At 36.8% G+C, this 15,912-nt stretch overlaps 1 protein-coding gene across 2 annotated transcripts in view; it reads right to left on the bottom strand.

Moving 5' to 3' along the window:
* Positions 1-15,912, bottom strand: part of LOC105463297 (anoctamin 3) — a 485,486-nt gene that overhangs the window by 150,968 nt on the left and 318,606 nt on the right. For both annotated transcript variants that reach the window (XM_071074951.1, XM_071074952.1), the window contains one exon: positions 8,706-8,864. In XM_071074951.1, coding sequence (XP_070931052.1) covers positions 8,706-8,864 — 159 coding nt within the window. The remainder of the gene's footprint in view (positions 1-8,705; positions 8,865-15,912) is intronic.

The raw sequence follows: 15,912 nt of genomic DNA on the forward strand, positions 1-15,912 counted from the left end.
GAAATAACCATGTATGTGCATTAGTGCATTTTCTTACATTGATGATTTTCAATATACAGAATCCCCAATCAGAACATCAATCATGAACCAATTAAAAATGTGGAGTTATTTTTGATGGGCTTTTTATCATGACGCCATTCCAGTTCAGAGGGGGAAGAAAATACTGCCAGTTACCACCAGTCATTTATTAACTAATTCACTAATTTTTCTACTACATTTTATTGAGTAACTACTAGGTCCTCAAACTATGTGCTTGGTCCTGTGATAATACTGGAAAAAAATTGGGTATAAATCATACAAGTCTGTTAGCTCATAGAGTTGTCATATTTGCTTTCTTTCTTTCATCTTTTCATCCACTTTTACTTGTATTAACAAGTAAGAATTAAAGTGTCTTTGACTAGACAAAAGGTTTTTAAGCAGAATCAAGTATGCATAAGGATTATGTAGAGAGCTTTTACAAAATGGGGTACTGTGGTTTAATTCTTGGAAATTCCAGGATTGTTTGCTAATCTAATACCCTTTTGAATAAGAGAATCATCACGATTCTTAGATTTGGTTTAGTAGTCTAAAATAACTAAATAAATAACTGACTCCCTAGGCATCATATATCACTCATGTTCATATTGGACCCTGTTTTGAAAGAAAGCCAACACAGTTATTCCCTGAAGATCCTACAGTATCTGAGGTTCATAGAGCATGGAACAAGTTTATGTCCATTCTAACATTGAATTACACAGAGCTTATCCTTCATGTGATTATAGGAGCAAAACATCTGAAATAAAAGAACTGTTTTTTGCTTCCCTTTAGATGCACCCACCAGGTTAGACACAGCTGAGCTCCATTTGATTAACACTGTTCATTGTATTTCCATTAGATGTAATTTATCAAGAAACATATGAATCTTAAAAGCTCAAGAATAGGGTAGAAATAACTCAATTTAATTTAAAATCATGTATGTTTTAAAATCAAACTATAAAGTTTTCATATGCATATATTACTATAGCCCCAAATTCTAAGCAGGGCTAGTTTCATGGATTTGCCAGATGATATTTTATTTTTGTATTACCAACATTTCTAGACAATATTTAGAGAACCAATGTCATTGGCCTAATATTCAAACCTAGAAGGCAACATGGCTACCCTTTCCATTGGGCAGGCACCTTCACAGACCAGGATTTGCCAGTTTGTTCCATAGAGTATTAGAAGCAAAGAAGTGGGGGCTCATTCCATGATCAACTAAATTTTGGGTTTCTCATTAGAGGACTTCTAAGACACTTTAATATGCATGCATTTGCTAAAAAATATCCAAGCAGGAGATAAACTATGCTGAATTTCCAAACTTCTGGATCAAGGATTGTTTTTTCCCCATAGCTTACTGAGGTACTAGTATTTTGCAAATCACCATGGGAAAATAGTTTAAGATGCTTTCATGTCAGTGCAAATTCCAAAGGACTTTTCCTATTTAAAATACATTTGTTTCAAATTAAAGACAAAGGATTATTAAAATGAAAACTGACAATGCCAGAAGTAAACATAATATGTCTCAAATATCTATAGGTCTTTGAATTCAGACCAACCAAAGTTACACATATTATCTATGCTTGGAAAAATGTATATAATTTTTTTAAAGTGACTGTTGATTCATTCAAATAACCATTTGTTCAAAAACATATCACCCAGCTGGAAATCTGTCACTGAAAGAAAAGAGAAGATTGTGATTTTTTTTTTTCCAGTATCTTTTAGTGAATCTTCCAAATTTGGTGGAAAAGTTTTTGTGCAGGAATGATAGGGATGAGAAAAACTTTTTAAAACATGAAGCGTAAGCATACATCTATTTGAATGACTCCTTCATCCAGGGCAAGTGACAGACGTGTCAAGTTTTATTATACATTTTCTTGCTTTATGCTTACAAAAGTTCTTAGGTAAGATGATGACAAAGATCCTTCATTTGAAATCATCGTGTTGGCCACCAGTGTTACACCAACTTGCCTCTCACCAAGCGTAGTTTGAATTTCCTCAATCTTTACTGCCTACTTGGAAGAGATCACATGGTATAAATGAAAAAGCATGGTATTTGGAATTACAAAGACTTAAGTAGAAATTCTATCTCTACCATTTACTATCTCTATGGCCTTAGAAAAATTATTTAACCACTCTTATCTTCAGTTTTCTCATCTAGAAAATGAAGAAAATTATCTCTGTCTCACAGAGTGTGAATGTTGTAAAAGTTTGGGTGCCTCATCAAGTGTCCATGCCTAATAAATTCTCCAGAAATATTTTTTCTCAGTTGACAGCATGTCTCTCAAATAAGAAACTACCCAAAATGATGATTACTTTCAAAGCCTGAATCTTTCTGTCTACTCAATTCATCTTTGGTAGAGCCTCTTCCTTAGCGCTGTAAACCTTCTTTATAGACCTTTCAGTTGCATAAGCATAAAGCCAGCATTAACCTATGATTTGGGAAGAACTCTGAAGGACAGTGACCTGAATCAAGGTTTAACTTGATGAGTTAAACGTTTTACTCTGAACTGGGCATAAATTTTCTTAAACAAAACAAAACAAAACAAAACTATTTCTGTAGACTTTATAGTTTATTTAGAAGATCTGTCTTTTTCATCTTGATGTATTAAATTGTTCTATGCCTATACTTTATTTTTTGTTCCTGGGGAGACATGAGTTCTTATTCAGAGGTAATTCAAGGAGAGAGAAACTGAGACCCTGAAGATTACAGAAAACCTATCTAGTCCTCATTTTTCCCAGAAGCTGGAAGAGTGACCTTCATGAAAATAAATGAGTCTAGACTCAAACAAAAACGAATCTACATCCAGACTGAGATGTTTGACATGTAGGGCTATGTAAGACTGAGTAACCAAGACCTTGAGAACACACTGATCATTTGCATTCTTCCTAATGGTTCCATGCAGGGTTTGAAAGTAAAATTTCTATTGTGAAATAGATAGATCTTGGGACAAGAAATAATTTTTCAGGAGCTGGGCCTTATTCTGGTGTGAATGGAGGTCAGAACATCGTGGTTCCTGAAGTCTGGGCATATTGGTTGCCATAGTACAGTAGTAGCATGAAAGAGTGACTAATATGTGATGAATGCTGGAAAAGATCTGGGAAGATTTAAGCTCAACTGCAGGAAAACTTGGGTCTCCTACTACTAGGTTGTTCCTGATTTTACTTTACCGTACATATAGCCAGATTCTGATCCCTCTCTGCCTCCTTCACAGCTATCACTCTGGTTTATATCATCATCATCTTTGGTTGAGACTCCTGCAGTACTTTCAAGCAGCACCCTTTGCTCACGCTCTTGTCCCCAGTGGTCTTGACCCTTTGCACTAGGGTCAGGATGACCTATTTAAATGTAAGTCAGGTCATGCCATTTCTTAGAACCTAATTTCATCCACAGAGAAAGCCAAAGTTTCTTCAGTGACTTACAGAGCCTTTTATAATCTTACCCTTGATACCCCATAACCTCCTCTGCTAATACCTTTTGTCTCACTCATTCCACTTCCATCATTTGATCACTTGCTAGTTCTTGTCTGCCCTTGCTTTATCTTTCTTATTGCCTCTCTCTTTTTTTTTTTTTTCTATAGCATTTTTACTTTCATTTGCTCTGTAGAAGTCAGGAGAGAAGATTCGTTGTTTTGCTTATGTATCCCGAGCACCTAGCTCTGTGTTGAACACACAGTAGGCATGCACTAAGCATTTATAAAATGGATAAATAAGTTAACCTATATTGAGAACACATTTTATGTAATTTATATCTAAGCTGGTGTGATGGAGACAAGAAAGCAAATAAGCCTGGACTGTTCTGGAAGAGGGTGCTGTGTCAGGATTCAAATTAACATCATGAACAGCTTGCCTAGTACTGGTTATTAATTCATTACTCTCAACCTCTAGGATGTAAAATAATCTAATACACTTCAATAAGGGGATGCTTTAGAAGGATGTTTCTGCATTATAGTAACTACTATCAACGAGTAAAATGTCAAGCTAAGTGCACACATGTAACATTTCTCATTTTGTATGTCTTAAAATATATAGAGATCTTTATCAACCAACATGAATAACCGTCTTTCATAACTTGTTCAACTTAATTTCTCTTTATCTATACCTCTACTTAAAAAACAAAGCAGAAGAAAAGAAATGTAGTTTCATTTTCTTGCAGCTACTGGGCAGGGGCCTGATGCGGGGCTGATGCTGTCAGGGAGAAAGATTACCTTTTCCCCAGGAATCAAAAGCTGCCAATCTGGCACTATTCTGTTCAGCTCTAACGAAGGCAAGCTCCTCAGAGAACAAAACACCCACTGCCTTCACACTTCACATTATTATTTAATTATTCCACCCCAAATTCCCAAGAGGCAGGAGATTCACTCTTGAGAGAAAACTTTAAAATTATGTCTTTACAAAGTCACGCTGCAAATTGTTAGCACAGAGTGGAAAGAACATAGGATGTGATAGCTCATAGCTTTCAAGTCTAAGAGAAAGACACATTGCTGATACAAACTGCGTCTCTAATGCCGCCCATGATCTCTGTGCATCCAGTCTTGCTCTTCAAATCTATGTTCTTTTCAGTAATCCAAATTTATCTTTTTTGAAAACAAATGTGATCATGATACTAACCTGCTTAAAATTATTCAATAACTTCCCATTTTTCTTAAGTTGATCAAAAGTCTTAAACTACCAAAAAAGAATGACTTAACTGCATTCATTCTTTCCAACCTCATTTAGTACCCTGTTTTTTTCTGGTATTGAAAAATATCCATATCCTCCGTCCCACCACCATCGTGATCTTTAATTGATCTATGCTGTGGTGGGATCTGGCATCAATAGTTTAAAAAATCACCACTTGACTCTAATATACAGCCAGTATTGAAAACCACATCTAGCCCTTTTATTCACCTACATCAGCTACTATTCATTTTTCAAATCTCAATTCAAAGTTTATTTTTAAAATTTCCCTCCTTCCCTTTCTTCTAGTCTCCCCTCACCCTCCAGACCATACCACTGCCATTGTTGCAAGCCATTTAGCACCATTTACTTTCCTTTTATGCCACTTATCACAGTTTCAAATGATAAAGGTTATCCTAGTAAAGAATTTTAAGCATTGTATTAGTAAGTGTAGATTGAAAGTCACCCTGGGTGAGATCATCTTTCTTGTGCAGTCTCTGAAGTACTCTTAGTTGTGCAAGCATTATTCAAGTGGAAAGAGTGTAACAAGTTTTTTTGTTTGTTTTCTTAATTTGTAGTACTTTCCCTTGCTTGAATAGACAGTTTTTACAGAGGTTTGGGTAAAATTTCATAAGGCTTCTACGGCCTTTTCAGAGGGAAAATATAAAAATCTCCCAACTCAGCTTCAAAACTAATAATATCTATTCTGGAAAACTGGGGTAGCTTAAACCTTTTCACTTTTAGGAAACTAAGTCAGAGGTACACAGTTGGGAGGACAGAGGAAGTCAAGACTGGTAACTTGTGTTCAACACAATGGCAGCAGTTTGCAGCAACGGCTGGTTCCAACAATATTCTATTGAGGTTGAATACACCTCCTGATCATGCTGTCCTGGCAATTTATTTAACAGTAGGAAACAAATCCTAAGAATGTGAATGTGGACTAAAAGGACTGTAATTGTGGGTGAGAACCCTCTCTGTTCAGGAATAACAGTAGACAAATGGACACTGTCCTGCTGAGAGTCAATCTAAACAAAGACACCATTTGGGAGTGATTTGAGAATGAGAGCTCAAGAATAAAGAGACTTCCTTTTAAAAGCAGAACAGGACCCTTTTTGGATGAGTAACATCCAGTATTATTCTTGGGAAAAGTCTGGAGGAACAAGGAAGAGGAAGATTCAGAACTGAGAATCTGAGCTTTCTGGCAAGAAAACTAGGTAGAAGCTGAGAGCAATACCTGTTAGGAATATACAGATTTCATGTCTGACTCCTATACTGACTATAAATTTAGTCAAGGCAGTGAGTTTGTTATTTTGTTACTTATCATATTTCTCAGCAGCTTGCTCAGTGCTAGCCAAAATAATGTGCTGAATGAATAAATAGTTGGAGATATGTGAGAAAACAAATACCAGTATCATAGTAAGATCTATGTATAAACTGCTCTGGGAGCAGATGAAGAGTGATTAATTCTATTTATATGGAGGAGAAGTCACAAGGATATCAAAAGAATAAAAGTCTATCACACAACACTGACTTAATGAGATTTTTTTTTTCCAGTAAGTACTTCTTTATTTAATTAGCCACCAGTGATTGGGGGAGGAGGCGGAATATTCTGGGTTAAAACTTCCTGGAAGAGGAATAATAAAGAAACAACAAAAGGAGTCAACAGAAAACTGAAGTCAGAATTATACTTGCCAGGCTCCATAACTCTAGGTTGTGTATGAGTAATTCTTTCCTCGTAAAGAGTCAAGTCATGGTGTGTGTGTTATTTCATACATATTAAAGGATTTTAATAAACATAAATGGATTAGTTTTTCTTTTCTTTCTTTTTTTTTTTTTTTTTTTTGAGACAGAATCTCGCTCTGTCACCAGACTTCCAGACTGGAATGCAGTGGCGCCATCTCAGCTCACTGCAAGCTCTGCCTCCTGGGTTCAAGTGATTCTCCTGCCTCAGCCTCCCGAGTAGCTGGGACTACAGGCACACGCCACCACGTCCAGCTAATTTTTGTATTTTTAGTAGAGATGGGGTTTCACCATGTTGGTCAGGATGGGCTCGATCTTTTGACCTCATGATCCACCCTTCATGGCTTCCCAAAGTGCTGGGATTACAGGCGCGAGCCATCGTGTCTGGCCTAAATGGATTAGCTTTTCTAGGGCTACCCCAAACTGCAATTTAGTACTTCCTGATGGGTGTTCCTCAGAAAACTAATTCCAGGAGATGTTCTGTGGGGGAAAAGGGATTCCAATATTATATCTAAGTGCCTACTAACACTCTGATAAAGCTTGTTAGCAATTATCTAGATATTTCATCAAAAACAGTTTTTTTTCTTTTGTTTCTTTTGTTTTTCTTGTTGCTCCTATTTTTTACAACTAGTTAAAACCCAGTGGTAGCGCCGGGAGCAGTGGCTCACGCCTGTTATCCAGTACTTTGGGAGGCCGAAGTGGGCGGATCACTTGAGGTCAGGAGCTCAAGACCAGCCTGGCAAACATGGTGAAACCTCGTCTGTACTAAAAATACAAAAATTAGGTGGCCATGGTGATTGGTTCCTGTAATCCCAGCTACTTCGGAGGCTGAGGCAGAATTGCTTGAGCCCGGGTGGCAGAGGCTGCATTAAGCCAAGATCGTGCCACTGCTCTCCAGCCTGGGCAACAGAATGAGACTCAGTCTGAAAAAAAAAAAAAAAGTAGTAATTTAGGTGTCTCTGTAATAGTTAATTAATTTTTTTTCTCAGTAGAGGAACAGCTGGATAAATCCCTAGTTGTAATAATATGTATCTAGTAAAAAGCTGAGTTGGTTCTAAATGTAATGGCAATTTAAGGTATCTGTAATATATTGCTAAATGACAGGAGTGAATAGCAGAATAATATAGATAGATAGATACATACATACATACATACATACATATGTGTGTATATATGTGTATATATACATATATATCATGGCTGATTTTGTGTAAAATTTTATATATTTGTATATACTTAGAAAATATACTGAGGGGCACCTAGCAAGATAAAATCAAGTTGTTAACAAGACCACCAAATGAGAGAAGGGTATGATTTGAGAGATTGTAGATATTGACTTTGGCTTTTATTTTGTACATTTCTATACTTTTAATTTTCTACCTTAAGGTTTGTTCTTTCTGTAATGAGATTAATATGTGTTTTCTATAACCATACAAGGTATAACTAAAATAGTGAGAATTTTTTTTTAAATTTTTCTCTGATACTAGGATTATAGAGGATATGCTTTTCCTTCTTTCTATTTTTTTTTTTTTTTGAGACGGAGTCTCACTCTGTCGCCCAGGCTGGAGTGCAGTGGCGCATCACTGCAAGCTCCGCCTCCCGGGTTCACGCCATTCTCCTGCCTCAGCCTCCCGAGTAGCTGGGACTACAGGCGCCCGCCACCTCGCCCGGCTAGTTTTTTGTAGTTTTTAGTAGAGACGGGGTTTCACCGTGTTAGCCAGGATGGTCTCGATCTCCTGACCTCGTGATCCGCCCATCTCGGCCTCCCAAAGTGCTGGGATTACAGGCTTGAGCCACCGCTCCCGGCCTCTTTCTATTTTTTTTCTAGTGAGTCTTGGTCCTTTTATTGTTTCACTAGAAAAAATAAATTCTTCCAAGAACATTTTTTTAAAAACTCACAAAAGAAAAAGATTTGGGAAGAAAACCACTCACAGTTCCAGCACTAAAAAACAGACATTAATAGTTTGGCAAACCTTTTTCTTTCAAAATGTTATTTTCCTTTTCATAAAGTTTTCTACTTTACATGACTATAATCTTTCCTTATTCAGTTTTTAAAATTGCAAAAATAGTCATGCCCTTTGAAAATACTTACATTGTACAGAACTATATAGATTAAAAAGTGAATACATATTTAATAGGGCTATGTACATGCATTTATTTAACATTTGACAGAAAAGAACTATGTATTTTATAAAGTCATGTGATACATATTTTCCTCTCTAAACCATAAGTGATTATATCTGTTCCAACACATTTTATCACATAACTAATAATAGTAAAGCACCTACCTCCTTCTCCAACATCAAGCCTTCTGCTCTGAGGTTCTTTTCAAATGTGTTTCTTTTGTCATATTGTATATTTGTCTTTCTATAAACCAAGATGTAATCAATTCTCTTTTTGCCATCTTTGAACAGAGGTCCACTGGATGCTATGTAATTCATGTCATTCTGCAAATAAAGCAATGATTGTTAATGGTGTGGGTTACACAAGCACGTATGTTTTAGTTATAGTTATTTCCATTTGAACACTAGCAATACAATATCGAAAAATGTACTTTTAATATTTCTACCGTAAGATATGAAAACACAATTAAATAGAGTTTACAATCTACCATAGGAGCCACATTAGCAAGTGATGTTCCAGGATATAAAATTAGGTGGTCTGATATCTGAACATGGGTTCTTTGGTGCTAGCATAAAAATGCATATGTTTTATTCAATAAGACCCATGAAAATGATATCATGTAACAACAAATAATAAAACGATTATTTATTTACTAATTTATTTCATCATAAAATAATGCTAACATATGTTGAATATTTGCTAAACATCATGACCAGACATAAGTGCTTTCAATACTTTATCCTATATACTACTCACTACATGCATTTCAAAGATAAAGACACTAAGGCTTAGAGAACATAAATACTAATAACTGAAACCAACTTTATTTCCTGTGTGGAATAATACTCAGTCCAGACATTATTTTCCTAAATGTATATTTAGTAATACTGAAACCAAAAAATAATCCCTAAGCTGTTTGCTTTGGGAAATACTTGTTCCTAGAATATATGACTGCAAACCAAATAAAACAGCTTACTTTTCAAAACAAATTGCTTGCTCAGCAAGACTGCTCTTGGGCCTTCATTCTGTTGTACTCACCAACTCAGTCTATTTTTAATGGACTCTGCCCAATTTTCAACCAAATTCCTGCCTTACAAGACCTACTGATTACCCAGTCCAGGCCGTGAGAATCCTTTGAAAACTCTTCCCTAACTTCATCCTTCTAAAAAGCTACTTAGACTATCCGTGTGGTATTCTTATTTGCTGTAAGTAATTTTAATAAATCAGCTTTATTGATCAACACATTTTCTTTATGGTCCTCTTAGGGGGCTTTTCCAGTATATTGCCCAAGATCAACGAGGAGCCAGGACTTGAACCCAATACCTTCTGACTCCAAGTTCCTGTTCATAACTATTATCTACCCTATCCTTCTTTCACCACTTTCCTTCAAACTATTTGGACATTTTTACCAACTCTCTATTTCATATTTCCTATACAGGCATTCTTGAGATTCAAAATGCTTTCCAACATCTGGGGAGATATTAGATAATTTCAGACAAAAGCATTTCAGACTGCTTTGGAGGACCCTGACTAGGGCAGATATGCAGCTCCAGGTGAAAGAAGTGAGGACCAGAGCAACCTGATGTTTAAGGAGATAAAGGCCAATGAGTCATTCAACAAACAAAAAGAATATCCAAGAAATAGTCACCCTACAGCAGCAGGTTAGGCTGCCTGAGGGGCCTCTAGTGGGCTGTAGTTCTGCAGAGAGATTAAGTTCAATTGCGTAAATTTATAGTAGTAGAGACTTCCAAGTTCAAGAACAAGAAAGCTTTACACAGTCTTTTCTTCAATGAATGAAAAAGTTCTGAGATTTCCAGGATTAACTTGGAATCCTGGCAGATTTCACAGGATCTGGAAAGAATTATAAAGTGACTAAGTAACTCCAGTGAAGCCACCAGGGCCTTCCATAACATGGTAATAATGACAATAGTAGCTATCACTTATCGAATACTTACTATGTGCCATGCATTGTGCCAAGTGTTTCATAAGGTTATTTAATTGTCATAACCCATGAGGGTAAATATTGACATGAGTACATAGAAGCCAAAGAGGTTAAGTGACAAACAGATATCATAGAAAATAAAATAATGAAGCCAGCATTTTGACCAATTTGATACCTTAGCTGGTGGTCATGACCACTATATTTAAAAAGATAAAGAGCCATATACAAATAAACACTCCTAGGACTGAGGCTTGAGTAGTTTAAAAAGGGTAACAAAAAAGAACATTTCCAGCTTTTACTGAGAGAAGTACTTTTACTTAAAGGAATTTTTTTGCCACAGAAGGCACAGTTAAATTCAGATTTTAGAGGGCGTTTGCCTCCAACACTTCAGACACTTTTTTTTTTTAAACAAGGTCACTAATGACATATTCATTGCTGTATCCAGTTATCAAGTTGTTGTCTTTGTTTTTTTTTTTTCTTTTTTGAGACAGAGTCTCTCTCTGTCGCCCGGGCTGGAGTACAGTGGCACTATCTCAGCTCACTGCAAGCTCCGCCTCCCGGGTTCACGCCATTCTCCTGCCTCAACTCAGCCTCCAGAGTAGCTGGGACTACAGTACAGGCACCCGCCACCATGCCTGGCTATTTTTTTTTTTTTTTTTTTTTTTTTTTTTTTTGTATTTTTAGTAGAGATGAGATTTCTCCATGTTAGCCAAGATGGTGTTGATCTCCTGGCCTCGTGATCCGCCCGCCTCGACCTCCCAAAGTGCTGGGATTACAGGTGTGAGCCACCGCACCCGGCCAATTCGCTGTCTTTTAAATTTATCTTCCTGCAGTGTAATCACTCTCACCTACTTGATTTACCTTTTTCCTTTGACTCCCAAGATATCTAATGTGTCTGCATTTTCTCCTAGTTAAGTGGTCACTCGTTCTCTCTTCCTCTGATTTGTTAATTAACTATTCATTGGTTCTTTTGCCATTTTTTCCCCTATATACTCCCTTCTTGTGATTTCATCCAAGCTCTTGGCTTTAAATAACCATCTATATGTTGACCACTACATAGTAGATATTCACAGGCTTGTCTATCCAACTGCCTTCTTGATTTCTTCACTTGGATTTCTAATGAACGTCTCAAAGTTAACTGTTCAAAATGAAATTGTTTACCTTCTCCAAACAGGTACTTCCCACAACCTTCTTTATTCTGGTTGATTGCAACTCTGTCCCTTCAATTGCTAACATCCAACATCTTGAATCGTCTCTCTCTCTCTCTTTTTCTTACCCATCAAACATTCAAATCATCAAGAAAATCTTTCAAAATATATTTAAAATCTGACCACTTTCTAACACCCTCATTACTACCACCATTACTACCACTCTGATCTAAACCATAGTAATCTCTCTATTGGATTATTGCGGTAACCAGGCTTGTCTCTTTGCTTCTATCTTGTCTCTTCTATAGTTTGTTCTCAACATGACAGCTGAGTTATTCCAATGATTCTCGACATTATAGATGAGATAATGTAACTCCTCTCCTCAAGCCCCTCTAATTGCTCTCCAAGTTACTCCTCACTCTTGATTCCACTTCCCCTGATATATATATATATTTTTTTTTCTCAGCATCTGCTAACTTCTAACTAATATGTAATATAGTGCTAGCTAATTTATTTATTATCTTTTGTTTGCTGACAGTCTTATTCTACATGGATATACATTTCAAGAAGGTAAGAAAGTTTTTAACTTTTTGGTTTACATAGTATTTTAAACATCTAGTCCACAGCTAGACACATTGTTGGCATCAATAAATATTTATAGAAAGAAGGAAACAAGAAAGAAGAGAAGGAGGAAAGGAAGCGAATACACATCGTTCTATATATTCAGATAGGGTTGACCTCAAGAATACTGGCCTAAAAAAATCATGTGGTCATTTGTCATACTCTCCCTTCTGACATTTATAATAGAACAAATTATAATACACTAAAATGAAGAATCACACAATTACAGTAGCACTGCAATTAGTTACAATTTGCTTGCTTTTTCGCTTTATATCTGTGACCCACTGCTTACAGGCATCTCCATGTTGATCTAAGAAAAGATTAGGTGAAAATAAAATAATACACAAATTTTCCTCCAGGTTGTCTTAAAGTATACTACTCTCCCAGTGTAGTAAAGATAATCAACTGAGTCTCATAGTATTGGTAACATATTTAATCCCAGGCGAAGGCAAAAGTCCTTCAATGAGAAGACCTAGAAATCAAGAGACTGGTTGGTAGAAAAAATATTAGTAAGACAAAAAGGGTTTTAAAAATATTTTATATGTTTTTCAAATTTTAAAAGCGGTATGGACTGAAAATGGAACGCTAATAGTTATTATCCATTACTCTGATTCTAAGCTAAGTAAATGCTAAACTCTCCCAGAAAGATAGCTATCTGTTTTAAAAATCCACATCTTCATAAAAAGAAGTAACCTATTATACCCAAATTTTGTCTCTCAGTGAGTAAATAAGTTCACAAACTTATTAAATAGAATTTTTATTTAATTATTATATAAATTCTAAACGTTTAATGATGAGTTTTTACCAGTTTTAACAGGCACCATAAAAAGTAGATATCAAAATGTCAATAGAGAAGCATAGCAAAATTTGGAAACCTCTTCTGAATTGTGTTGTTAAGAACTCAGTGGAGGTTTTATGTAATTTTAAGGTTGATAGTGGTATACTTTATTTTAATATTTATGATAGCCATTCACAAATACGTCAATTAACCCATGTTCAAACCTGTTGCTTTAAAACAGAATTAACTGAAAACTGATTATATATGTCATTACATCTAGATAAAAATAATACAGCTTCTTGAATTGTTTGGTATAATAACAGTTGACCAAACATAAAATCACGATTCATTTCATGAGTTATATGAAATAGTGAAATGCTTCCCAATTACTATGTGGAATGCATTCGATTTAGAGTTTTTTCATGTTTACTGTTTCTAGCGGACAGAATAAAATTTGCTTTTTCTCAGAGAAGCTGGGATGCAGCTCATTCATCAGGTACTTACCTAATCTTGCAAGCCGTTTTGAAAATAACTAAATCATTAAAGCTCAAATACTTTCAGAAAAGCTGATCTTTCTAAAAATTATCTCAAGAATATGCAAGTTATGGCTCATGTTGAGTATGTTTTAGCCCATTTGCAAAATAGTAGTAGAGATGTGCCCATTTGCACAAGAACATGTTTTAGGGTACTCTTTAAATAAAATTATGGCAGTAACTGCTTGTCTTGGTGAGGGTGACAGGCTTTTTTGTTTTCCTGAATGTTTATTCTTCTCGATCTAGCAAGCATCACCTAACACCTGTGCGCTAAACTGTAGGGCTAAAGAAAACAAGACATTGAAAACTTTAAGGGATTTTACTATATACTTGCAGTTATAGGCATGTGAACATTGCATTACAATGCTCTATTATGCACATTAATAGAGTTATGAGCTATAAAGATATGAAGAATTTCAGAGTGTACCTAGAAGAACCCTGATAGGTACCAACAGACACCGAAGGTTATATTATCTTTGTGAATTTACCACAGCCAGTCTTAATCCAGCACATACAAAATTAGATCATGTCATTAACAGTAGGTGATTGCTGGTTATCTGTTAACCATACTTGTGAGTTAGTAAAATGTAGTAGGACACATTGGTTAAGGTGTTGAGAACTGTATTCAGACATACTTGGAATCTAATTTACTGCTTTCTTAGGCATTTAATGTCACTGCTTAGCCTAAATTCTACAGGCTTTAAATGAAGATAACAATGTTGCCAACATTATAGAATTATTATTATGGCTAAATGAGATAGTGCAAGCAGGAACACTTGCAATACTGATTCATTTCAGGAGATCAGAAAAATGTTGACTAGTTTAACAAAAAAAGGTCAGGTAAAACTATATAATGTATTCATTTACATTGGGATTTTACTTGTTTTCCAATAATACAAATAACCCCTTTTACTTTCTGGAAAATTATCTTTCTCAGGACAAAGACAGTTGGAAACATAAGTAATGCGAATGGCATTGATGTGAATATGGAACCATAGCAAGGAAAGTAGAAGTCCAAGTAGAAAGTAGAAGTATGTATAATTTTGAAACATAATTCACTACAAAACACAAAAGGGCAGTAAAAGAATTCATAGCTTCATGAGTTATTACAAGATAAACACCTATATAACCATTACCCAATTTAAGAAATACAACCTCGAGGGGCATGCCCAAGATGGCCGAATAAGAACAGCTTCAGCCTCCAGCTCCCAGCATGAGTGACACAGAAGATGGGTGATTTCTGCATTTTCAACTGAGGTACCAGGTTCATCTCACTGGGGAGTGCCGGACAATCGGTGCTGGTCAGCTGGTGCAGCCTGAACAGCGAGAGCTGAAGCAGAGCGAGGCACTGCCTCACCTGGGAAGCGCAACGGGGAAGGGAATCCCTTTTCCTAGCCAAGGGAAACTGAGACACACAACACCTGGAAAATCGGGTAACTCCCACCATAATACTGCACTTTACCAAGGGTCTTAGCAAATGGCACACCAGGAGATTATATCCCACACCTGACCCGGAGGGTCACATGCCCACGGAGCCTCCCTCATTGCTAGCACAGCAGTCTGAGATCTAACTGCAAGGCTGCAGTGAGGCTGGGGGAGGAGCACCCGTCATTGCTGAGGCTTAAGTGGGTAAACAAAGCCACCGGGAAGCTCGAATTGGGTGGAGCCCACCGCAGCTCAAGGAGGCCGACCTGCCTCTGTAGACTCCTCCTATGGGGACAGGGCATAGCTAAACAAAAAGCAGCAGAAACCTTGGCAGAGGTAAATGCCCCTGTGTGATAGCTTTGAAGAGAGCAGTGGATCTCCCAGCACGGAGGTTGAGATCTGAGAACGGACAGACTGCCTGCTCAAGTGGGTACCTGAGTACCCACCTGACCCCTGAGTAGCCTAACTGGGAGACATCCCCCACTAGGTGCAGACCCACAACTCACACAGCGGGGTACATGCCTGAGACAAAGATTCCAGAGGAAGAATCAGACAGCAACACTCGCTGTTCAGCAATATTCTATGTTCTGCAGCCTCCGCTGCTGATACCCAGGGAAACAGGAATAATCAATGCAGAGAAGGCCATAAACGAACTGACAGAGATAAAAACCATGACACGAGAAATATGTGACAAATGCACAAGCTTCAGTAACTGACTTGATCAGCTGGAAGAAAGAGTATTAGTGATTGAAAATCAAATGAATGAAATGAAGCGAGAAGAGAAGTCTAAAGAAAAAAGAGGAAAAAGAAATGAACAAAGCCTTCAAGAAGTATGGGATTATGTGAAAAGACCAAAACTACGTCTGATTGGGGTGCCTGAAAGTGACAGGGAAAATGGAACCAAGTTGGAAAATACTCTGCAGG

The sequence above is a fragment of the Macaca nemestrina genome, chromosome 12, assembly GCF_043159975.1.
Source record: "Macaca nemestrina isolate mMacNem1 chromosome 12, mMacNem.hap1, whole genome shotgun sequence".
NCBI classification, from domain to species: Eukaryota; Metazoa; Chordata; class Mammalia; order Primates; family Cercopithecidae; genus Macaca; species Macaca nemestrina.